The sequence below is a fragment of the Podarcis bocagei genome (assembly GCF_964188305.1).
Source record: "Podarcis bocagei genome assembly, chromosome: 12".
Lineage (NCBI taxonomy): Eukaryota > Metazoa > Chordata > Lepidosauria > Squamata > Lacertidae > Podarcis > Podarcis bocagei.
The window spans coordinates 37067153-37093326 of NC_138137.1; the positions used below are offsets into that span (position 1 = coordinate 37067153).

General features: G+C 43.7%; 1 protein-coding gene across 4 annotated transcripts; it reads right to left on the bottom strand.

Annotated features, from left to right (window-relative positions):
• Positions 1-2698: 2698 nt before the first annotated feature.
• Positions 2699-25723, bottom strand: HACD1 (3-hydroxyacyl-CoA dehydratase 1). Of its 4 annotated transcripts, none has more exons than XM_081163300.1 (7): positions 25698-25723; positions 17563-17680; positions 14137-14155; positions 13967-14055; positions 9003-9124; positions 5549-5727; positions 2699-4781 (listed from the first exon to the last, which is right to left on the bottom strand). In XM_081163300.1, the coding sequence occupies exons 1-7, from the start codon at positions 25706-25708 to the stop codon at positions 4699-4701; spliced, it is 621 nt and encodes a 206-aa protein (XP_081019426.1). In that variant the 5' UTR covers positions 25709-25723; the 3' UTR covers positions 2699-4698. The 4 variants fall into 4 exon arrangements, with proteins under 4 accessions (XP_081019426.1, XP_081019425.1, XP_081019424.1 ...); XM_081163299.1 differs by lacking the exon at positions 25698-25723 and adding an exon at positions 22490-22728 and having other exon boundaries at positions 13967-14049; XM_081163298.1 differs by lacking the exon at positions 25698-25723 and adding an exon at positions 22490-22728 and having other exon boundaries at positions 13967-14052.
• Between the last annotated feature and the right edge of the window lie 451 nt (positions 25724-26174).

Below are 26174 nucleotides of genomic sequence, written 5' to 3' on the forward strand. Positions count from 1 at the left end.
AGGTAGGTGCTTGTGGTGCTTGCCCACCTTGCCTGTACTTTGAATCAGAAGGACCTCAAGATGCAAAGTCTTTCCTCCTCCTAGGTACAGTCTTCCACCTCTGTGGTTCAGCCACATCCTTTTGTTACCCCAAGTAGCAGTAGCCCCTAACCTGAGGACTGTATCCTAGGAGTTGCTAGAAACCTATTCTTCGGGGTGGGAAAGGGTTTAGCATCCTCTGTGGTATAGCACAGGTTCCTGCAACTGATTTATCGGATTTCAACTTTGCTTGTTGGAGTCCCAAAGAATAAGGCATCATTCCCAGATGAAACATTCAGGAACAACTTGAAAAGTGAGTTGGATAGAAATCTTACATATGACTGTAGAGGGATGAAACCTATGTAGACTATATTATCAAGTATGACTGGATGCATTCTAAGAAATGGGGGAACAGTCACTATATAAGTGTAGACTTGCTGATCAGAAGGTCAGTGGTTCAAATCCCTGTGACAAGGCGAGCTCCCATTGCTCGGTCCCTGCTCCTGCCAACCTAGCAGTTCGAAAGCACGTCAAAGTGCAAGTAGATAAATAGGTACCGCTCTGGTGGGAAGGTAAACGGTGTTTCCGTGCGCTGCTCTGGTTCGCCAGAAGCGGCTTAGTCATGCTGGCCACATGACCCAGAAGCTGTACGCCGGCTCCCTCGGCCAATAAAGCGAGAAGAGTGCCGCAACCCCAGAGTTGATCACGACTGGACCTAATGGTCAGGGGTCCCTTTACCTTTCAGTGTAGAGAAACTGAGGCGCCAATGCTCTACTCAGTTCCTGAGAGCAAGCTCACTGAACCAAGACATGTATAGGATTATGCTGAGAAAGACTTGGACCTATGTTTAGTTACAAAACAGGAATGGGAGCGAGACAGACTTAGATACATACACAGCAAAATGACTGGTTGAAGACTAATTTACAGATCAAAGCACATAAGAGAGCTTTATTTGAGGAAAGGAAGATAAATATTCATGGTCCATTAGGTGAAGGTTGTATCAAACATGGAAAAGTTACTACTGGAGGAAGGGATCGTTCTCGAGAGCTCCTGAAATCTGTAGCACTGGAATGTGCTTGGTATTTAACACACGCAGCAGCACATTGCAGGATCGGACTCATGTGTAAGTCCCTAGGTAGTTAGTAAACAAATAAATGGCTATCAACAAGGTTTAGCAGCAAACCAGTCTTTCCAAGTTTGTGTGTGTGTTTTTAAAGGCTACACAAATATAAGATCTATTTGCTAAATAAGGTAATATCTGAATTTAAAGGGGAAGGATATTGGAGGAAGGATATAAGATGGATATGTGCCAAAAAGTGTGCTGTAATTTATTGCAGTTAGGATCTCAAGGTGAACTTGAGTGTGCAGTAATCCTGGTTATGGAAACATAATATTTGTATCCATGCAATGACTGCTATAACCTTCTGAAAAACTTCAGCTGCATAAACCGACTGGTGCCCTTTGGTCAATGCTTGGTAAAAGCAGACATATCCAAATTAACAGGAAACACAAATTTTAACTGAATTGTTAAGTTAATTAGCCACAGTACCAGATACAATATGCTTTAGTTTGCAGGCTAGTATGAAGTCAAATCCCAAAAATGGTGCTATGTAAACATTGTGAAATTAGCTTGCTTAAAAGTTCTGTTTTTCTGCTTTTCTCCAAAAAACCACCCCATTTTGAGAACTGACATTGTACAACAGTATTTGGGGAAATACACCTTGGTGAACTTCAAGTTTATAGACTGAGTTATGTTTACAGCATGAAATACCTTTACATGAAATGATTGGATTACATCTAAGCAGAAGACCTCTGAAAACAAAAAGGGGAAAATCATTTGTTATCAAGCCACAAAATATACTCAATACAGGACACTTAGCATAGGAGCCAACTCCTAGGAGCTGAGGTCCCTTTGCCCCCCACCCAATAAAATATCGGGGGGGGGGGGAGTTGATGGGTTTTGCCATTCAAACAGTGTGTGCGCACCCTGTCTTGTGATCGGTTATGCAGGTCGGGGCTTATCTCTCCCCCCCCCCCATATTTTATTCAAGTTCACACCCCTGCCACTTAACTTGGGGACCTGATTCTCACAGATGGAGAACAACCACAGCCTAAAGGGATTCTATAACTAGAGTAACCCCACATACATTCAGTGCTCAGAACTAAGACAATGAGATAGTTATGAGAATAATATTGTGTGAATGCAACCAAACATTGTTTACATTTATCATCTTTTCTTGGTGGGATCTGTTGCCAAAATTAAGCAATACATTCTATGTAAATGGAACTATCTCCAGATTATCTAGGATGTATTGAATTCATAATTTCCTAGTCAATCTGGAGACACAAAGTGTTGTTTTCCCTGTATTTTTGTTTATAAGCCACCCAGAATTGCTGGGGCAACCCAGTCAGGTGGGTGGTGTGTTAGAAATATTATTATGTTTGAAGCTAATAACATATTAGTGACAATATCACATCAGTCCTGCACTGAAAAACCTTTGTGTTCTATACATCTGGAAACTGCAGAACTATAAAAACATTTGGGTGTGGATTTAATAGTTTATTTGAAGCGCCATTTTGCAGAGTATTAGCAGAGTAAAATCACCTTAAAATGTTTTCTTCCTTAAAATATAACCCAGGGATACTATATGGCTCCTCTGTGGAAAATCAGAAATCATGATTGCAAGAAATTGTATTATTTTAATATTGGATGTACAAAATGGTAAAAAAATACCTACAATATTTCCTTGTTTACTGCATGACAACATCCTCAGGTTTAACGACAGCATACATGAGAACCAAATATTTCTACTTAAAGAACAGCTTCAGAAAATCCAATTTAGACCAGCAAGAATTACAGGATGAGGCACATAATATACTTAGGCATTAAGAAGTTGAAATGCTAGAAAAGGTAACCGTATTAACCATTGAAAAAATAGTAGATCTTCTCACATAGTTCTTCTCCATACTAATTCAGAAACATGTACCAAAGAGCTGCCTGGATATTTTGTAAGAAATAGTTTGACGTTCTTAAAAGGAAAAAAAAATCAGGCTTAGACAGTAACTGCAAAAAATATAATTGATGCAACTTGAAACCCTTTAATCTAAACACAGCTGAATGATTTTGTGTGATACTATATTTTAAAAGCTTTACATAACATGAAAAATGGTTAGAGCACCTTTGTGAGTTTTTTAAATTGCAGAGGCCCCACCCCCAAAATAAAATTGTTACATTGCCGGAAAAGCACTTACAGTAAAAAGTGTACAGTAAAGAGCTGCACCCCCCAGCTAAAACCTTGCTAATACACAATTTGAAAGGACTAGACACATAAACTCAAGTATATTTGAAGAAAGAGTTCACCACAAGCTCTAATCACATCACGGCTTGGATCCAAAGATCCTATAGCACAAGCAGAAAGCAGAAAGGGATCACACATCCCTATTGGCAGCTTCCCAAGGTCAGGTGCTCTGTAGAATCCCCTGACCCTTGAGTCAGATTTCAGGATGTGTGAGACTAGACTGCAGGTGCTGGGTGGAGATATCCAGTGTTTTTCTTCCCCTGGATTTCCTTTACTTGCACTTTATTTATCATGATTTTACATTCTTTTACAATAAGGCACAAAGGCTGGGATCTAAAGATCTGCATAATGCACATGCAATCATTTGACTCCACCCCGCCAGTTTTTGAGCAGAAAACCTTCAGCTTCAAAACTGGTTTTCTGTATTACATAGAGGACCGCCTTTTGAAAAATAAAAGCCCAAAGGTCCCATGGGTATATTAGTTGTGTGGTTCTTTGGATCCTGTCTACTGAGCAAACTGCTAAACAGTCATGTAAACCAAAGTAAACCAAAATTTCATGTATCACAGATTGCCAATGTGCAGAGGGCAAACATACACTTTTCTCTTTTTGATTGTATTTTGACACACAAACATTTCTCAAAATGAACAAAAATATCCCTTGTCCTTAAATTATCTGGACAGCTGAATTTTTGATCTGATCTTTTTTGTGTAGAACATATTGCAGGTATCTAGTAGTGAATTCCTTTAAATAGGACAACTGCCTTCCAGGAGCTTAAAAAAAAATAATATTGCAGCATTTAAGACTGAGCTCATTCCCATCTCCATTTACAGTGAACAGCCCACTTGGCATCAGTTTCAAGGAGATGCTTCTTGCATTCAGGTTTTTGTTTTTGCAGCCATTGAAATGGTCTTAAGTTTCTAATTTATTATATGTACACAGTTAAAAGGTACATTTTATTAATTCTCCCTGTAAGATATTAACAGGCGGGAAATCTGATAGGCCTATGATGACACTTAAAGGAAGCCACAGGCCAGGATCCCAAGGGATCCCAACAGCATTCCTGCATTCCCCTGAAAAGCTCTCCTAATGGCTAGGACCCTTCCGCAGAAGAAAGGAGCCCCCTCCAAGTACATGCAGTGTTTTGAACATATGAAAAGGACCCTAAATTTGACAAGTGGGGATGGTGACAGTACCAAAAATTAATGCAGACTTGAAATAGCGAAGTCCGAAAAATATTAGCGTTACTAAATAATATGATCTATGTTGGTTTTGTGCACTAGTTATTTTTGTTCCATGATTTCACACTTGGACTCGTGCAACACTTTCTGGATTTTGGTTTGTTACTCTGAAGAAGCACCGTGGTTAAAAGGGCTTGTTTTTAATCGTCCTTTTCTACAATCACTTCGCCGTGAAGCACTTTTCTTCTTTGACGAAGCATGTGGAAGTACAGTTGTGGAAACACTATTAGGGAAGAAAAGAAAGAGCAGAGATGTGTAACTGTAGCGAACGGAATTGGGTATTTTATGTCATCCAAACCCCCCACCATAGCTGCAGTAGGGTCACCATTGCCTTGCTGTTCACATTGGTCAGGAAGCAAGGCAGGGAGGGGCCAGGCAAATCAGAGGTGGTAATGGGGCTGGCTCAATCTGTCCCCACACCTGGAATGCCCAGTTTCAGGGATCCAACCACAGCATTTCTTATAGGGACAGAACAGGGAATCACAGAGGGATTGGGGCATCGCTCCATGGGGTGGAGGTGGGCTTGGTAGAGGAATGGCTCCACCCCACTCAAAGTCTGAATTTCAGCCATATGCCCCAGCTTCTTCTTTTTTAAGGATTCAAGACAGCTTACAAACAATCATGCAATAATTTTAAAATGCATACATCAGCCAAGTCCTAAAGCAGCAGTCTTAAAACCTCCACCAGAGAATGATGGAAGCAATTTCTAAAAAGAGCAATCGTAAAGAGAACAGTTCTCAATGAAAATAAGCCGAAAGAACATGTAGCCCAAAGCTGTGTTTCATCCTGAGCAATTCATTGAAGGCGGAAAGCACAGGGTGGTTAGCGTGATTGAATTTGGAAGTATGGGGATGGTTTGGGTTTATTACATATTACTTTGTTATGGAAAGATGCAAGGTATGGTAACTGAGTAATAAAAGAAGATAGGATAAGCTTTTGAATGGCACTTTTAAAAGACAAATGTTTCCATATGCCTCTATTGATACCTACGTGGTACATAGGATGCCATGACGATGAGAAGGAAATAGTAGTAGTCAAAAGAGACATTATACTTGTTGGGAAGTCTCACTGAAAACATCCCCGATCTCTTCACGTAAGGTAAGGCAGCATAAATGGTTAAAAGCTCACCGATGACTCCCACGGGATATAAGATGATGAAAAAATTGTACCTGGAAGAAACAATATAACTAAACAAATCACTCCAACCATTATCTTTCTGATTTTCTGCTTTGGATTACAACACTTACCTGGGAGTAAGCTCCCCTAGATGCAATGGAACTTACCATGCTTGCTGCCCATGTGTTCTGGTTGAGCAAAATGCTGTAAATTCCTCAAAAGCTATAAACTCGGGTGAATGAGCCAGCCAGCTGAATACACACCTCAGTCAACTGTGGGCAGCCATGGGTCTCCCTACTGTCTTCCTCAATTGTGTTGGCTGTCAGCAATCGCCAGGGACCAATGGAACAACTCCATTTTGGGATGGAGTTTTTAATGCCTATGAAGAATTCCTTGGTGGGGGGTTATTAATATATTGTTATTTCTCCCTTTGCAATCAGGTTTACCTAAGTCTGCAACTGGGAAAGATGGTCTGATTTGCCTAGTATTTCATTTCATTGGCAGAGTCAGAACTTTTATTTATTGAACATGGAAATGTTCGATCAAGATCTGAATTTAAACTTTGGCCCCGAAGATCAGACTTTAAACATTTACCCTGAGGATACTAAAAACACACACATCCTAAGTAGAGAAATATCAGCCAATGCACTTGTGTATACAACTGCTGCTGCTGTTTGGACAAAGGAGCAGCATACAGTGGTGGGATTCAACTGGTGTGCTTGTGCTCACGAAAGAACTTTTGATCAAGTAGATGCCTCCAAAATGGAAAAGGGGGCAAAGTGATTTTTGCCTATCCCCCCTGCAATCTTTCAAGCCCCCAGCCACCTTCCACCCTGTTCTGGAGGGTCTCCCAAGTCTCTGGGACTGGTTTTTGGAAGTCACTGAGGGATGCAAGGGGAAGGGTGAATTGCCAAAAGATCCTCTTGAGAAGGCATCCATTGGATCAAAAGCCCTTCCATGAGCCCAAGAAAGCTAACTAGATTCTACCCTAGTACACTCATCTGGCTTGATTAAAGTTAATAGTACAACTGTGTTCAAAAATAACTGAAAAATAATGACGTTGGGAACTATCCTTTTGAAATATGCTGGCCACATGAACCGGAAGCTGTACACCGGCTCCCTCGGCCAATAAAGCCACGACTGGACCTAATGGTCAGAGGTCCCTTTACCTTTTACTATGGACATTTGGCAGAGCCCATGGTCAATTCCGAACCATAAAAAACACTGGTCTTGAAAGGCGCAACTGCTTTATTCAGAGCATTTTGTGGAGGAAGTATTCACCAAATACGGGAACCTCTTTTTTCCTGCTAGCCATGGAAGCAATTTTGAGCACTTTTACCTTGGGCACTTTTATCAATATACAGGTATCTGCACCTCATTTTTTACACCCCCCAAAAAAAGTACTGGCTTTAATAAACATGATATTATCTTTTTTATATTTGTCGCCTTACATGCCGGACACTTAAAGCTATAAATACTTTGACAGAGGGGTTTTTTTTGCACAAGGTAAAAGCATACAAATGCAGCCATTCATAAAGAACCAGCCTCTGGAACTCTGGTTGGAAAAGCCAAAGATGGTTTACTCCCAGGGTCAGAAGTAAATGCACCATGTGCATTCCATGACCAAAACTGGTGCAGCCAGGGAACCCGAAACCCTCAAAAGAACTCAACTCGAGTAGACTGTATGGGGTGCACAAGAGAACCAAACACATTAGCGGCATGCAAAAAGAAAGAAAGAGAACTCAATAATACTGCCTAGGCACATCAGAAGCCAATTAATGAAAGGAGAGTTTTCATATAGCTAAGCTGCACATATTCTCCTATGCACAAAGCGGCAAAGCTCCTCTGGCAGCAAACACAAGAGGATTAGAAAATCCCAAACTATTACAAAGAAGTACAGAATAATAGTTTGTCACGTTTTTTTTAATGCGCTGAAAGGCAGGGTGCTAAATGAGTTCCTTTGAATTCTGAAATCTCATTTAAGAGATAATACACAATGGAGGGGGGCGGTGGAATCAGAATATGGTTGTCTGCTTTGCTTTGTAGTGTTTTCTCAGCAGGTGGTGGGGGGGGGGAGAGATACCAAAACTCAGTGATGGAGCTCATGTTTGTATGCAGAAAATCCTGGATCAAGCCCTAGCATCTCTACTTTAAAAGTAGCAAGTGATGGGAAGGAGCTCCAGCAAGACACTGGATAGTGACTGCTAGTCAAGAGTATATGATGCTAAAAGGAGAAACATTAGTTTGTTATGATTTGGCATACACATTGCGTAACATTAAACATGCCATGTATGAAACTGAAAGCTCAGTTTAGAAAAGAACTCTAAATCAGTGAAATCTGATCACTTATCCAGCAGTATTTTTTTTATTTAAAAAGGAAAAATATCTATCCTGAGAGAAAAGAGCTGCAGGTGTTGCAATTGCAGAAGCTTTTGCCATGTATGTGAGTATGACTGGGTCTCTAAACTATCACATGCTCACCACCAGAGTGCAGTTGAAAGTGTCTGCTTCAGTTGACGCAAGCTGTTAAACAAAATGGCGACAGCACCAGCCACTGAAACTGCCAATAATATGCATTTACCAGGGAGAAGCCCACTGAACACACACACGAGCCTTACTTCCAAGTAAATATGTCTATGATTGACCCAAAATACTTGGTCAATGTTTACAATACAAGCACACTGGCCAACAGCAGCAACATGGCAAAAGGCTAGAACCACAGTTGCCAACAGATTCCAACTTTCCAGCTCGCATGACCAATGTATCAGGGAGGGAGTTGGTCCAACAATACTTGGAAGGCCACTGGTTCCTCACCCCTGGGGTAGGAAGATTTTCAGTTAAGGTTGCAGCTGCCTTCCCCCAAACTGCACCCCTTGTATTTCTTTTACCTAGTCTACTTTTGCATCGAATTCCAGCAGAATTATATCACCAAATTGACATAACAGAAAGACTCGCACAGGTGTTGCATTTTGCAAGCTTTTGCACTTTCACTTATAAAAGGCCTTGTTTATCTATAGGCAATCCCAAAATAGCATATTATCCAAGCAAAAGCAAAGCACCTGTGAACAAACATTTTTTTCTATCTTATTCAATATGCAATTTTCAAATGACACACAAGAACCTTCTAGAAATATTAATGGCATGAACACAGGACAGGTTATTTTTTTAAAACCAGCAAACTCTACATTAAAAGCAGACCCAAAAGTACAAACACAACTTCTCAGCTTTAAAAACAAACCACACACTGTTTATTTCCTTGCCGATTCAGCATGCATGAAAATTAGCATGCACAGAACAATGAGAGACTAAACTGCAAGGCATTCTCCACCTGGCCCATTTTATGAAGTATGGCAAGTGGTTGAGCATATTGAATGTGTAGAAGGAATATCGAGTAATCTCTGTCACAGTCCATACGACCAGAAAAAGAATAACGCTGTCCTCATTCTGGATCTGTAGAAGTATAAAGAACCAACATTTTCTGCATCCTTAAATTGTAAAGAAAGCTGGCAACAGAATGGCAAGGCAGTACACCCAAATCAATGTTTTTAAGAAGAATGCAATGGTGCAAGGACATGATGCTAAACATCCCGCACCAAACTGAGAGATTGCCTATGGAACAGAGCAATAACTAAATATAGCAAATTCACATATGCACATAGTTCTCTTCCCCCTTCCCCTACAACCTTTTTAGTTACCTTCCCAAATAATTCTTCTTTGGCCTGTTATTCTTCAAATGTTGCTGAACAACATTTCTGATAACTCCGAACCATTGGCCATGCTGGCTGGGGCAGATGGAAGATGGAATCTGACAACATCTGAAGGGGCACAGGTTCCCACCCCTGATTTAAATCACTGACAAAACACATCTATTTTCAACCCAGCTACTTTTTTGCTTGCACATCCTTTTTGGCCTTCGTGCCTCGTCTAGTATAGTAAACCTTCTATAGTCTCCTCTTTACAGTGCTTGATCTAAGAGTTGGGGGTGGGGGCCCTTGGGCAACCCTAATCAGAAAAAGAGGCTGGACATACAAAGTGAGAACACTCTTAGGCTGCATCTGACCTTCTTGGATGAGTAGAGGTGGTACCACTGTGCCCATGATAAGCCATCTGCTGGTTCTGGGGCCCTGGCCTTTCCAGGCCTAATATTCCCATTCTCTGGTGCCAGGCCTGTCCTCTTCAACAGGCCGTTGCAGCTTTTTCCTCTCCACATGTTTTATTTTCCAAGAAATTAAGATAATTTCACTTTGTCTTGTGCAACCAAAAGGAGGCTACAGGCTGCAAAAAGAACCCAATGCCAGAATGCTGGCTGGAATCATTTCTGCAAGAGGATCACTTAGGCAGTAAGATCTCCAAATGTACAACATGGTGCAAGGAACTAGGCGCTGTAGCTGACTATATGCTCATCTGCAGCTTGGTCAACAACCAAGTCATTCTACTGTCTTTGCAGGTTCTAGACATCTACCAACCACTTCAAGATATCAGAGGCTACCCAGAGCTGTTGAAACAAGCAACAACAGATTAATTTCTAACTCTGCAAAGGAGGGGCAGGGATCTCTTTTATTGCACTTTGAGAAGAGGAATTACAGATAAGTAATTTTATTTTTCGTTAAAGTGACTGAAAACTAATAAAAGCTCCGTGGGTGTTTGTGAAATAAGATAAAGCAACACAGATTTTGTTACAAGACCAGAAGGGGAACCCGTGCTCAACTACTTGACAAAATCCAAAGACCGTGAAGTTTTTAGACAGGTGAACATCTCAAGTACCACATAAGGTCAAGGAGTAGCACCAAGTGTTTACTATTGCTCTTCAAATGTTTTGTATTGATGTTCACCTAACATACTGGTGGGAATGTCAACTTGCCAATGGGTTTTGGAAACATATTATACAACAGATTGCATTGATGATAGGAGCAAATTTTAGTCTTTCTCCAATGTTGGTAAGATTGAGGATGATGTGTCTGCAGAACAGATTCTTTAGTGAAAATCTTGTTAATCACAGCCAGGGTAGTGCAGGCCAGAAAATGGAAATATCCTTATGTTCTATCTCCATGGGAATGGTTTCTGAAATGCTTAGAATTAGCAGAAATGGACAAACTAATTTGGTTTATAAGAGGAATGGCAATGCAGACTTGATTAAGAGGTAGCTGTACTTTGTAAATCCCTAAAACAAAATAAAAGAAAAATGTAAGGAAAAAATGTGTTGCATTATGCATGCTTACTCAGTAGCAGGTCCTACTCTGTTCAGTAAAGGGTTTACTCCCAGGTAAGTGTGCACAAAATTGCAGTCTAGTGTTGTTGCTTTTTAACAGTTTATACACAGCTTTCTATTTTTAATGTGCTGTTGCCCACCTAAAATTCTGAAGAAAGAGCAGCTTTAACAAGCAAATATATACAAAAATTGATTTAAAACCTTGACTGATCAAACTTCGCGCTTGTTCAAAGAGTTTCCATTCTCAGCAAATTGATGAGCATGGGTTTTCGGAAGGATTCTTTGCAATGTCTTATCCACAGCAGGTAATAAGGCTCATTTATGTGTGGGGATCTAATCTTTTGAATTTTGTCCATTCTGTTACAAAAAGAGAGCGAGCTGACAGTTTATATGGATGATGAGCTTGATAATAGTTCTGTTAGCAATCCAGTTACAGTTAAGCATTTGAGCTTAAGCTCATATGTAGCCACATCCCGCAACTCTCTGCACCAGAAAAATAATGGCTTAGCATAAAGCATGTAGACCAATATCCTAGCACAATAAAAAAACCTGGCAAAGATGCAGAAAGGCAGATACAGTACACTTCTTTCTACAATGCCAATGTTATCAGCTTAACTCCCTGTGAGCAAAAAAGCATCTTCTGTGAGCATCTTCTGTGAGCAAAAAAGCATCTTCTGTGCTCTGCCCTACAAGAGACTCCTGCGTTTCGATTAGTGCTAGATGCAGAACGGAATTGCTGTCTTTTATGTTTCATGTCTTTTATGTTGCTCTTGGTAGAATCAAAAATCCATTTTTACACCTAGCGCAATCTAAGTTAATTGCGTTTGAATAACACCTTCCCTCCTTCATTTTAATTATCAGTTGCAGACTGGGACTTATTCATCATACCTAGCAACATTATTATTATTTATCTGACCTTTTTTCTTTCTTTGTTTTATGTTAGACCTTAATCGTGGTTTATTTTTGCTTTAAAATTCAGCCTCTTAAGAGCTTAGATCAGGAGTGCGGAAGTAGATTCTGATGCTGGCCATACCTCGAACTTGGCCACCCTCCACAGACCACTCTGACGGGTGGGCTGGGTTGTCCACCTGTCAGTCACCTGATGTCATATGACACCAGGTGATTCAAAATTCAAGATGGCTGCAAAGGGCTGAAAAGGGAGATTCTTTGTTTGCATCCCCTGCTGGAGTGCAAGTCACATCTGCAAAGGAGAATCCTTTGCATCCCTGATGGACCATCATCTGGGTCCCAGCAGACCTTATTCAGTCTGTGGCCCAGAGGTTCTCCACCACAGGTTTAAATTATCTCAAAAGGCTGCTTTTCAGTTGTGCTAGTAAATGTATTATATGACTGTTACTTAGGGGGATGGGATGCGGGTGGCACTGTGGGTTAAACCACAGAGCCTAGGACTTGCCGATCAGAAGGTTGGCGGTTCGAATCCCTGTGACGGGGTGGGCTCCCATTGCTCGGTCCCTGCTCCTGTAAACCTAGCATTTTGAAAGCTCGTCAAGTGCAAGTAGATAAATAGGTACCACTCCAGCGGGAAGGTAAATGGCATTTCTGTGCGCTGCTCTGGTTCTCCCGAAGCAGCTTAGTCATGCTAGCCACATGACCTGGAAGCTGTACGCTGGCTCCCTTGGCCAATAAAGTGAGATGAGTGTCGCAACCCCAGAGTCGGTCACGACTGGACCTAATGGCCAGGGGTCCCTTTACCTTTACCTTTACTTAGGGGGAACTTCCTACTAGACAGGGCCTCTTCCCAAACGCACTGATATATGCCAATGACTGCATGAATCTAGTTCCTCCTTCTCCTCAAATGCGGACATGGCATCTTAGGAAATAATGGAAAACATTTGTACCAAGGCATAAAAATAAAGAAAAATGAATTTGAATGTTAAACCTGTTCTTTCATTTAAAAACAAGCTGTTGTGGTTCTGAGCAAACTGCACACAGTTTGGGATACAAATTTTAAAAAATAATAATCAGCCCAAGAGTTCTCACCTGCAAACATGTTTAAAACAAACATAAAAAGGAATGAAGAAATTATGCCGTTCATGACTATAAGCAGATAGTCAAAACTGCCACCTGCTGGTGATACAGTTTAATGGCTGGGCCCTTTACAGCAAATGAATACAGAAATGAAATGGGGGGCAAAGCTAGGGTTAATTTTGGTTGTAACCATTAAGATATTCAAAACAAAATTGAATTGTGGAGCAACTATCACAGCCTGAAATTATGAACTGTTGTAAAGCACATTCTACACTCCGTGAAAGATTGGGCATCGTCCAGCTAAAATGCCACACTTTCCAGGGCAATCCTAAGCAGAAGTTAAGTCTGAGTTTGGTTGAGTGCAACTTGCCTTCCTAGTAGGAATGCTTAGGATTCCTGCACAAATTTCCAATGGAAGCACATCCTTAACATTGACCCCAATGGAAATCAGTATGATGTTAGTTAGTGGTAATTAACATCAAGCACTAGGCTTTCACATAAAATCACTCTGGTCCAATTTAACTTTGTAATATACACCTCACCAGCCTCAGCTAATTTCCCCTGGGAGCTTATAAAGGAATGGTAGGAGTCTTTCCTTATACCTATTATAAGCACTTGCTGCACATACCTAAGAACAATGACATTAATGCTAACTAGGAAAACACCTGCATGAAAGATTAATTCACATGCATTTAGCTTAAGGCTTACTTTCACTTAGTCCATTCAACATGTGCTAATTTTAAGTCCTCTCTGAAACAGGAACAGCCCGACAGCTTGGTGAATCGGTTGCCAAAGAGATGTGTCAGCCTTTGATCTTGTTTCATAGAGAGAGCAAACCAGGCAGGAGGCCAACCTAGCTCAGATATCCATCTCCAATGGCCTTTAAGTCCTCATCTCCCAAGCGTAAGGCAGGCACAAATGAGGAACTTTTAAGATTTGCCTGCAGAGCTGTGTGCTGTTACAAGTCAGCCTCAGCCCTCTAAAGGTTCCTTCAGCCTTGCTGAAGACACATCTCTGCTGACTTTTAGAAGACTGCGAATTGTCACACACAAAACCCGCAGAGTTGAAGAGACAAACAGTTTCACGACACTTACCTGCTTTACACTATGCGTAATAAACCACACCATGAAGATCCTGGAACTCACTTGGACCCCGGTCACAAGCATAGAAGTGTGCACTACTCCTTAAAAAGAGAAACAGGTCACCTTTGTCTCACAGGGGAGGATTTTGCTTAGTTAACTGAGAAACTGAAGCCATGACTCACCAAATGCACAGTGGATTATCTGTAAATTTAAAGAGAGAGAGATGGGGAGGATGAACAACTGAGTATTTCAAAAGCAAAACCGTAACAAGTCTATTAGCATCATAGTCATGTGAGGAATAAAACACAGAAATGGAACTTCTAGGCTGGGATAGAATTTAACATGGAAAATGCAAACTATAGAAGACTCACAGCAATCATGGAGAAATGAGCATCAGGAGATGACTCTACTGGCAGGTGGGCACATGACAGCATGGAAAATACCACCACCCTGTTGCAAAACTAGGCACTTCATAAACAGCAAAACAATAAAAATATTTTTTTAAAAAAAAGTTGCACATGTAGGGGCAGGAAAGGTAAAACATCTGGCAAAAGTTTCAACCACTCCACTGGAAAGCATAAGGCTTGGAATACAATGAGCATAAAAATAAAATAAAAATTACTAGAATTGTTAGCTGCACTATTTGGGTTGTACAATGTTCTGCTATTTATCTCAATATATTTCTATGACCGCGAACTGGCTGCTGTTACGTGTACAGCCATGCACCCCTTGACCAGCCATGGCACTAGAACCCAGAAGCCAAACAGCTCACGACATTTGCAATGTTAAAGGGGCTCGTAACTCAATTTCAATTTTTGATTGCTGCCTTAAGTTGCTTAAATTGGGTTGTATATGCAACACAAGTCATATTCTCAATAGAGCCACTGAAATTAATGGTCTGGAAGTTAGACCTGGAAACAAACTTGCAACCAGTGCAGCTGTTTTAAAGCAGGGGTTATGTGAGATCTAAATGGATCCCCAGTCAGTAATCTGGCTGCCACATTTTGGACCAGTCGAAGCTTCTTCTTCAAGGGCAGTCCCACACAGAGGATATTACAATATTAGGTAAAGGGACCCCTGACCGTTAGGTCCAGTCGTGATCAACTCTGGGGTTGCGGTGCTCATCTCGCTTTACTGGCCGAGGGAGCCAGCGCACAGCTTCTGGGTCATGTGGCCAGCATGACTAAGCCGCTTCTGGCGAACCAGAGCAGTGCACAGAAACACCATTTACCTTCCTGCCGGAGCGGTACCTATTTATCTACTTGCACTTTGACATGCTTTTGAACTGCTAGGTTGGCAGGAGCAGGGACCGAAAAACGGGAGCTCACCTCGTCGTGGGGATTCGAACCGCCGCCACATCTGGCAAACCAGCCAGAGCTGGGGAAAAGCACCCCAAGCCACTAAGGCCACTAGAGAGTGACAGCACTGAATCCAGGAGCACCTCCAAACTGCAGGCCTGCTCTTTCCAAGGAAGTTCAGCCCTGTCCAGAGCAGACCATCTTCCTACCTCCTGGCTATGAAGACTTTAGACCAGGCTTCCTCAACCTCGGCCCTCCAGATGTTTTGAGACTACAATTCCCATCATCCCTGACCACTAATCCTGCTAGCTAGGGGTCATGGGAGTTGTAGGCCAAAAACATCTGGAGGGCTGAGGTTGAGAAAGCCTGCTTTAGACATACCACACCTCTGCCTTTTCGGGATTCAGCTTCTGTTTGTTGGCCGACATCTAAGCCATCACTGCCTCCAAGCCCCTGTCTAACACCTCAACTCTCACCCCTCCTGCTTCAGATGGAAAAGAGATAGAGCTGGATGTCATCTGCATATGGATGACACTTCACCTGAAATCTCCTGATGACAGCTCGCAGGGGCTTCCTATAGATGTTAAATAGCATGGGGGACAAAATGGAACCTCGTGGGACTATTTCAGAATTTTATTTATTTATTTATTTATTTTGGTGTCCTATTTTGGAAATAGGATTTCCAAATGAGGAAGTGATATTTAAAAAAATAAAATAAAAATTCTATGGTTTCAAAACCACAAGAGAGTGTCTCTGAAAATAATGGTACAACTAAATAAACATTGTACATGGGACTAACAGTGGATGGCTGGTGGGCCACATCTGGGTCTATGAGGTTTCCTAAAAAATTGCCATCCTCCAAACTCCACGGAGGTCAGGAGGGCTGGAGCAAGTCTGAGATCAAATGCATGCAAGCTGTATGACATACATTGCCTGTACTGTACAATGTTGCACACCTGAGGAAGAAAACTGGTTTTGGCCAGTGGGGAAGATTCTTATGTACACACACACACAGAGGGCCATGTTTGACAGGTGGCTGGTGTCACTCACCTGCCGATCATTCATCACAATAATATAAGCTGGCTCCTTGTCCTGCACAGTTTGAAATCAATCCATTCAGGCAAAAAACTGTGCAGTGCTTTCCAACCGCCAACAATCAGCTGATAGTAGACACTTTGGAAGTGCTGTGCATGGGGCTTTGCAGGCAGTGCCAATCAGCGGTGCCTGCAAAGCCCCACATTAACTGCCCCACACCTGCTGCCATATATACTGTCAGGAGAAGTGCAGGTGGATGTAGCTACCCACCCCTATTGGAGACAAATGCCATTGTGTGGTGCACTTTAATTCCCTCCCTCTCAGCTAGCTGATGAACACACCATTGGGCCTGTAAAACATATTCATGCCCAGGATCATACTATGGGACAGAATCACAGCATGGGGAGGCAACTCCAACACCACCTTGGGAACTCATGGAGCTGCAGTCACACACAAAGTGTAGGCAACAGATATAGAAAAACAGCAGGGGTTCCATGAATAACTGCCAGCGAACTATATGGAAAAGAGGGTGAGAAACTTAAAATTCAATTTCAAATCAGTTGGAAACTCAAAAGACTGGTGATTTACAAAAAGCCCAAGTTAAAGTGCCTTTCTTCCAAATTCTGCATAGTTTGCAAGCTATTTCACAAAGCGCTCATAGTCACTCTAAATTATTTAAAAATTTATTATTTTTAATAATGTTTAGCAAATCTGTATGCTAGCTTTGTGTCAAGAATAAATCTGTACGACCTGGTTCATACTAGCTGGCAGCCAACCACACTGAGTGCCATCAGAGCATGTTTTAATATCTTAAAATTGTAAGCCATCTTAGATGTCGTGGAAGAAGTGGTGTCGGTGTGTGTGTATGAAATAAATGAATAATAAAGTTGCATAATGATGACAGCTCAGATAAAGGATCACCGCAACCACACAAATCATATTCCATGAGCTAAAAATACAGCCTCCATGAGAAGGCCCCCATTGATACAAACAGCACCTCCAGACAGGCCTAGAGTCAGCATGTCACATGGACTGGTAGCTGCCAGGATGGTCCCGTCTCCATATATGGAGCTTCTGACCTCAAACTCAGCAGTCCAGAGACAGTTAACTTAGGCTGCCTAATTTATGAAAACCATTCCCTCTGGCTGAAGGTATGGGAACTTCTGTTAGCTTGACAACAGACTAAACTTCTTTGGGTCCGTTAATGTTTCGTTGAAAGTATATTCCCAGACCACCACTGTCCCATAAAAAAAATGCATTGCTTAAAAAACTTACCTCAAGCAAAGCAAAAGTCTGGAAAAATTTAAGTGTCTTTTGAATGTTTTTGTATAAGCCTTTGTGTGTTCCTTTTTCCATGTAAAACCGCACCATGGCAATAGCCAAAACCAGCCACCTAGAAAGAGGAGAAACAGTATTCTTAATGGAATTCATGCAGTTAACTTATTTCTTACTAGAACTTCTACCAAGCAGCTCTACTTTCCAGTCAGGCCTTTGAGGCAGGAGTCCAGCACCCCATTCCAAAGCAGGAGCAGAATGGCCTCCCAAACTTTTTGGCTTACCACATTTTGAAGTAAATGACATAAAATATGTTGTCATTGAAACAGCAGCTCCCCTATAAACCCTAAGAGCTTAAATTACCTCACTGCACCCTTGACACAAAATCTAATCTACCTCAGCTGACATTTACCACATTTAATAGAACTGCTACAATTACCAAAGTATCCTCACAGATACTTAGGCTCATCCGCGTAGTTTGTGGTAGGAGTAGAACCCCAATGTGCCTCAGAAGAATGGGGGTGGGGCATGGATTCAAGAACTCTGTTCAGCAAAATTCTTTCTTTCTATACTATATTTGCACTGGTCTGTCATCACACTGTTTTTATTCGCTGTTTCCCAAGGATTGAAAGTAGAGGCAGGGGAAGAAGGAGCAGGCAGGAAGAAAAAGGAGTGGACTCATGTCTGTAGTAAATGGTTTGATGCAGGGGTGAAGAGAATGCCTTGTGGGCAAAAGAGTGTCTCTGTGTGTGACAGTTTTAGACCTCTGGTCACTGGGAGAAGAGAAAAGAGGAATTGGAGCAAGGGCAGGTGGAACAGAGTGGAGGTAAAAGCGGCATTTGGAGGAATGTGGGATAATATGAGAGGTAGGGGAAGGAGGTGTGAGAGAAGAGTTTTAAGGCTTTGGTGATGGGGGAAGAAAACTGGAGACACAAAATTGGAGAGGGGGCAGATGGAAGTGAATTGAATTAAAAGGGACATGTGCAATGCTGTGAAGGAGTGAAAGGGGACTATTTCAGTGTCACTTCCTTTTTGCTGTACTCAAACTTCCATTCCTCAGTTGCCTCACATGAGGGAGATAAAGGATTAAGAACCCTCAAATATTCCATAGTACTTTCATACCCAATACCATGTGTTGTCCAACAAGAAGTTCCAGATTCAATGTAGAAATTATTACCAAGCAAACACCTGTATATGTACAGCATCCGTCAACTGAACTGAACTTTCTCCATCTCTACCTCTTGCTCTTAAGATTGTATTCATCTGAAAGATACAGTAACATAACGGTGGGTGGGTGTGCAAAGGAGACTGTATAATGGAAGAGAGGAAGAGGCATGGAAATAGCGGGGAGTGGGGTCTGTAGGCAAGAGGGAGGGAGTTGAGAAAAGGCAGGATGGAGAAAACAGAAAGTAAAGGTGAAAATGGGGGGGGGGTGCAAAGGCGGCTGCAAAAAGGAGGGAGCAGGAAACATGAAAAGGGAGGTGGAGATGAAAGCAGGGGTACAAAAGGGGCTGCAGAATAGGAGGGAACAGTGGCTTTATAATTGGACAGAAGATGAAAAGGGTGTTTAGTTGTTGCAATGTGTCACAGGAGGAAAATGTAAGAGGTTACCATGGAGGGCGTCTGCGCAAAGGAGGGCTACAGAAAGGGAGATCAGCCATAGAGCTCGCTAGCCTCACCCAGTGCTATTTTTCTCGGAAAAAGAGGTGCCAGAACTCACCATGAACACCTCCCTCATTCTCTTAAAATGGCAATGGCGCCCACATGAGAGGTGCTGGAACTGAGTTCCTGTGAGTTCCTCCTGGAAAAAAAGCCCTAGGCTCACCTATCTCACAAGTTTGTCGGATAATTATATGTTGCTTTGCACTACTGAATGAAAGGTGGGATATAAATGTAATATATATATATATATATATATATATATATATATATATATATATATATGAATTAGAATTTATATATGAATTAGAATTTCCTTCCATAGCTGATATAAAGACCCCTTAGGTGTTCAAAGGAATGTGTGAGAGCTCAGACTTATGGAGGAGGTTGTACTGGGTCTGCGCTGAACATGTATGTGCGTACCAGCCCTGGCCACACCTCTCCTGACCTGTGCTTTGTTGAATATGGTTAGAACCCACCCTGGAATGGGGAAGCCTGACTATGCAGAATTCCTGATCCCAATGAGGATTCTAAGCACCTTCAACCCAAAACATTTGAAATCCCCCTTCAGACCTTCACATGCTGAAAGCAGAGCTAGAACATGTGTGGACATTGAGGGGTGAGGCTTGTGAGTATAATTCCCCCGCCCTTTAGACCTACACGTGTTCATCTGGCCACCCAAAAAGAGCTATCGTATTTGCCACCATTTAAAAAAAGAATTCATTCCACATGTAGGTTTCCTAGTGAAACATCTAGAAACCATGGTCTCAACCCCACTCCAAAGTCCAAACAGGGCTTTTTACTCTAGTTCTGGAATATAAGATGTTGAGGCCAGGGTTTGCTCAAATTCCCATGGCCAATCCAACACAAAGAGCCACTCTTCCAATTCAACTTTCCTATGATAAGCATGCAATAGGATTTCAAGATCCATCCTGCTAAGGCAGCTGTTCTTTATCAGGACTGTGGTGTGCATTCAGAAGGTCCATGATCAAAACAAAATGCAAACACAAGACACCTTGTTCTACAATGATGAATGTCTATGGCACTTCTATACCAACTACCCTGGTTTCTGTAGCTCCTGTAGTTCCTCTTCAGGCTGAAATTTCACATATACAGCCCTCTTGGTCTTGTGATCTGCATGTGGGAGGCGCTTCTGAGAATGCTGTTGCTTACTAGCTGACATAGCACAGATGGACCAGCTCCTACAGACACTGAAGATGTGCCAGGCGAAAGGCACCAGCATGTTCCCCTAGTCCTCCTGGTTGCAAAAGAATGAAAGAAGAGCCCCAACCAGAGAGACTCATCCAGCACTCTGGTCTCACAGTGGACAATCAGATGCCTACAGGAAGCCAAGAAGCAGGACATGAGTGCAAGAGCCCTCTCCCACTTGTGACCCTTGGCAACTGGTTTTCAGAGGCATACTACCTTGGATACTGATGTTGGTCCTTAGCCATCATGACTAGTTGTCAGTGATAGCCTTATCACTCATGAATTTGTCTAATCCCTTTTAAAGCCACCTAAGTTGGTGGCCATCACTACACCCTCAGTCAGTAAATTCCATAGTTTAACTAGGTATTTTACTTCCTTTTGTCTGTCCTGAATATTCCAATATTCGGATTCATTGGATGACCCAATGGGAAAGTGAGAGAAAAACTATGTCTATTTGACCCCATCCCATGCATAATTTTAAACACCTCTATCAAGCCTTTCATTTCCCCCCTAAACTTAAAAAGCTTCAAAGGTCGTAACCTTTCTTCATTGGTCATTTTGGTTACCCTTTTCCATACCTTCCCCAGTTCAACTCTATTGTTTCTGAGGTGCAGGGAGTAGAACTGCATAAAGTATTTCATGTGTAGTTGCATCACAGATTTGTATAGCAGTATTATGTTATTGGTAGTTTCCTACTGCCCCTATCAATTGCTTTCCTAATGATCTGCAACACAGAATTCACCTTTATTCACAGCTGCAAAGGGCTGACATTTTCATCACACTATTTGCTAAGAACCCTCCACCCCAAGTTCTCTTTTCTGGTGGTCAGTCACCACCAGTTCAGAATCCATTATGATGCGAAGTAAGGATTTGTTTATTTTTGTCCCTATGTGCATCACTTTACATTTGCTTACATTAAGCCACATTTGCAATTTTAATGCCTATTCACTCACATGCTTTGAAACTCCTCACAATACAAACATACTGAAAAACCACACTTAGTATATGACCACACTACAGTATATGAAGAGCACTTTCAAGTAGGAAAAAAAATGAATACTGTGAACCCCTGTGTTGTTAAGTCTAATGCAAGACACGTTTAGCATATGCATGGCTTGTGGCTTGTGGAAGTGCCAGACAAGCCGTGCATTTATTATTCCACTTATTTATATCCCGCTTTTCCTTCCAAGGAGATCACCCTTCCCATTTTATGGCCGCAAGAACCTTGTGAGGCGGGTTAGGTTAGACTGAGGGACAGGGACGCAGGGTCGCCCAGTGCGCTGGCTGCTTCGTGGCTGAACCTCGCTCTCCAAGGTCCCAATCCTTTCACCACTGTACCAAATATATCTTTACGTTTAACACGGCCGGGGTGGGGTGGGGGTTGCAACAGAATCCTTAGTGCAGCAGCCACGTCTACTTGGCTCCGGAAGAAGCTGCCCCTGGAACAAGAGCGCTTTGCCGCCTCTCTGCTCTTTGATTTGAGTCCACGTCGAAAGCTGGGCAGCACACTTCAAGGTGGCGCACGGCTCTTCCGTTTTGGAGGGTGGCTGAGGGTTGGCTTGTGGCGTAACCCGCAGTCTGTCCCCGCTCAGCTTCTGGCACGGCGGGCAGGTGTTCTTCTTCGCAGGGCCCAGCAGCCTGCGCTCCTGCGGGAGTGGGAGGGGAGCGCGGCTCGCCAGGGGAAGCAAGCGGCCGCCAGTGGCCGAGCGGGGATGAGCCCTGCGCGGCAGCCGCCGTAAATTATGCCGAGGGAAGCAGTCTGCCCCATGCAGCCGCCGCCGCCCCAGTGCACCCCCGCCCGGCATTCCGGGCTGGGGCTATACTTAACCTCTGCGGCGGGTTAGAGGCATGACGTGCTCGCCTCGCTGGAAGGCTGCACCGTATTAGGAAATGCAGGCAAGCCAGAGCTTCGCCCCCCGCGGCCTCCGCCCTTCTGTGCCGCCCGCCGCCCCCCTGGTCTGAGGGCGCCCCGGCTGCCCCTCTCTCCTCCCCGGGCGAGCGAGAGAGCGGCCGGCGACCGAGCCCCAGCCCCGCCGGGCGCGCGCTCTCCCTCACTCACCCCGCCGTCATGGTGATGTTGTAGAAGATGAGCCAGGCGGTGGTGACGGAGCCGCGGCGCCGAGGGGCGGCCGCCTTGCCGCTCTCCTTCTCCTCCAGCGAGCCGTTGCCGGCTCCGCCGTCCTCTTCGCTGGACGCCATGCTTTCCCTCCCCGGAGGCCAGGCGGAGACAGACGGACACACGTGGGGGGCGGCCGGAGGAGGCGGAGGCGGAGGCGAGGCGGAGGCGGGGTCGGGCGCGCAGGCAGGCAGGCAGGCAGGCGGGCAGCTGGCTTTGGCGCTCGCCCCATCCGTCTTCGCTGAGCCCGGCGGCAGCTGCTGCTTGGACAGCTGCTCGGAGGCTTCGCCCGGCCCCCTCCCGGCCGCGCAGGGGCTCCGGAGGATACCAGAGACCCGGCCGCCTCTGTGCGCCAGGATGACGAGACTCGCCTCTCAAGCTGGGACTCGTCCGCACCCTCCCCGCGCCACGTTGCTCTTTCACTCTAACAGGACCATCCTCTTGGACCATCCTCCTTGACAATTGTGGTGGAAATATACATTTTTTTTATTTTTTGTTATTTTTAAGAATAAAACATATTGTTGCACGCCCAGAGTTTGGTTTCCTTGCAATGAGGGACAGTAGAGACTGTGTTGTCTTTAGGATATATGGTTTATTTACACATGTATACAACTTGTGATGTAAAAAGTAGAGACATCACCTTGCCAACAAAGGTCCATATAGTAAAAGCTATGGTTTTCCCAGTAGTGATGTATAGAAGTGAGAGCTGGACCATAAAGAAGGCTGATCGCCAAAGAATTGATGCTTTTGTATTATGGTGCTGGAGGAGACTCTTGAGAGTCCCATGGACTGCAAGAAGATCAAACACATCCATTCTTAAGGAAATCAGCCCTGAGTGCTCACTGGAAGGACAGACTGTGAAGCTGAGGCTCCAATACTTTGGCCACCTCATGAGAAGAGAAGACTCCCTAGAAAAGACCCTGATGTTGGGAAAGATGGAGGGCACAAGGAGAAGGGGACAACAGAGGACGAGATGGTTGGATAGTGTTCTCGAAGCTACCAGCATGAGTTTGACCAATCTGCGGGAGGCAGTGGAAGACAGAAGTGCCTGGCGTGCTTTGGTCCATGGGGTCACGAAGAGTCGGACACGACTAAACGACTAAACAACAACAACAACTTGTGGTGGTTCACAGCATTAACATCCCAGAAGGTCTTGCTTCTCCCATAGTCACAGCTTTGGATTCAAGCAGAAATCAGGCATGGCTCTCACTCTCCAGTTTCTGCCTGTCTGTAGCCCAACTCAACTCTGGCTTTTGTCCTTCTCACTACTAGCCACCCATTGGCCATCCAGTAGAAAGAAACTACCTTTCTTAGACTAAGGACCACTACTTAGGATGATTAACTCACCAAGAAACTTGCCTGGCTCCTTCAACAATGGAATCTCCCAAACACACAATATTTATAACTTACTAACCCATATGAAATATCAAGGTTTCTCACATGCATATGGTTGGCCACTGTGAGAATGCAACATATAAGACGGGCCTTTGGTCGGACTAGCAGGACCCTTCTTTTGTTCCTAATGCAATAGTTGCGAAACCATTTCCCCCCATGGACCTCTTGAAAATCGCTTGATGGTCTTGGCAGACCACTCACTGGTTCTTCTGCAATCATAATGTGCTGGGCTAGGTGCTGTATGATTTTTAACTGTATTTTTATTGCTTCTTCTGTTTCTTAAATTTTATTGTCTTAGCTTTAGATTCCGTAGAATTCAAATTGTAATACAATAAAATGCAATATGAGAAATAAAAAAGGAATACAAATCCATTTATAAATTAATATAAAATCAGCATGCTGCAGATCACCTGAATTAAGATAAGGGACCACAACTTGGGAATACATGTGCACCCAGAGAGACTGAACATGTGCCAAATACTCTTTTTTAATGTGCAAAGTAATCCTAATATAAAACAGATTCATGATTTTTTGTTTCTGGCTCATCCTAAAGTTCCTTTCCTATAGTATTTCCAGGAGTGACCATTCAGACATCCTTGCTGAAGAATGAAATTGGCACTCTTCTGTCTCATTGAACATGTGTTTCTGCCCTTAAGCTGATGCCCAATAAGAAGGGCAGGTAGCAAATCATTCAGCACACACCTTAATTGTGAGAGTACCCTATTTTTTCCAAATGATATTTATTGAAAAAAGAATTTTTTTTTAAATTACAAAGAAAAAAGACAAAAACAGAAAAAGAAAAAATAAAACCATCATTTTCAAATTCTCCACTTTCATTACCTTCTTTCCATGACCTCCTCCTCCTCGCATCTCTTGTATCTTGATTAATAATTGTCACAGCAAATCCTTTCCATAATTCATAATATTCTGTCATTAAAGGTAAAGGTAAAGGTACCCCTGCCCGTTACGGGCCAGTCTTGACAGACTCTGGGGTTTGTGCGCCCATCTCACTCTATAGGCCGTGGGCCAGCGCTGTCCGGAGACACTTCCGGGTCACGTGGCCAGCGTGACAAAGCTGCATCTGGCGAGCCAGCGCAGCACACGGAACGCCGTTTACCTTCCCGCTGGTAAGCGGTACCTATTTATCTACTTGCACCCAGGGGTGCTTTCGAACTGCTAGGTTGGCAGGCGCTGGGACCGAGCAGCGGGAGCGCACCCCGCCGCAGGGATTCGAACCGCCGACCTTTCGATCGGCAAGCCCTAGGCGCTGAGGCTTTTACCCACAGCGCCACCCGCATCCCGCAACCCGCATTCTGTCATTACATTACCTTAATTGTGAGAGTACCTAAAGCCTGAAGAGTGAGTGTGGCAATTTGCCACAGTACCCACTGCTAAAGTAAAGAGAAAGAGGGAGAAGGATATACCTGTCCTGTCCTGAGTAAGCTGAACCCAAGTCAGCTGTGACCTCCATGTGAGAGTTATGCCCTTCCTCTCAATATCCTATAACAGTAAGGCTACAGTGTCTCTTACCCGTTCCTTGGTCCATGATCCAGCAGCACTGTGGGCAACAATGTAAGCTGCTGTCTGGCCATATCCCTGAGGCTCAGGCATGCTGGACAGCTCCCAGAAATGTCAGGTGCTGCAGCTTTCGATCTGCTGGCCACTAGCTTATGCCAGGGATGGGGCTGGAGTTTCCATGCTTCCTTCTTGCCTAGCCCAGCCAGAGTTTGCTTTGCCCAATAGTGGAATATCCTACCATATATTCATTTAGCCCATTTTCTTTGCGAGTGGTGGCTGTCCCTGATGTCATAGTTTCTCCTGATTGTTGAGTGTGTGTGTGTGTGTGTGTGTGTGTGTGTGTGTGTGTGTGCATACAGGTTTGCTATGCATTGACTCGGGTCCCACTTGCCTGGTCCAGCCTCCGCATCCTCACCTGGCAGACCAGCCATCCTTACACACCTGGAACCCAGGAGATCTCATTGGAGGGGCACGTAAGCGGCTTTCCTAAGCGCGCCTGAAGGGCTTTTTACTCCATTGACTCATCCACACAACCCTGTCTGGCAATCAGAAGCAGGGTTGGGAAACTTGGGACGGGGGAGAGATAAAAACGACCGCTGTTTCCCAGGCGCTTCCCGTTGGGAAGCCTCGCTGCGCCCGCCTCGCCGTCAGGCAAGTGCGGTAGACACCTCTTTTTCCCCGCCGCTCCCCGTCATGCACCGCGCGCCCGGAAGCG

What these genes read in the sequence shown, in the direction of transcription:
- HACD1 (XM_081163297.1), bottom strand. Translation starts at nt 22,629, where the DNA reads ATGGCGTCCAGCGAAGAGGACGGCGGAGCCGGCAACGGCTCGCTGGAG. An exon ending in AACATCACCATGACGGCGGG is followed by an intron (nt 17,681 to 22,489) that starts GTGAGTGAGGGA and finishes TCCTCTTTCTAG; the next exon opens with GTGGCTGGTTTTGGCTATTG. An exon ending in TTACGCATAGTGTAAAGCAG is followed by an intron (nt 9,125 to 13,966) that starts GTAAGTGTCGTG and finishes ATACTTCTACAG; the next exon opens with ATCCAGAATGAGGACAGCGT.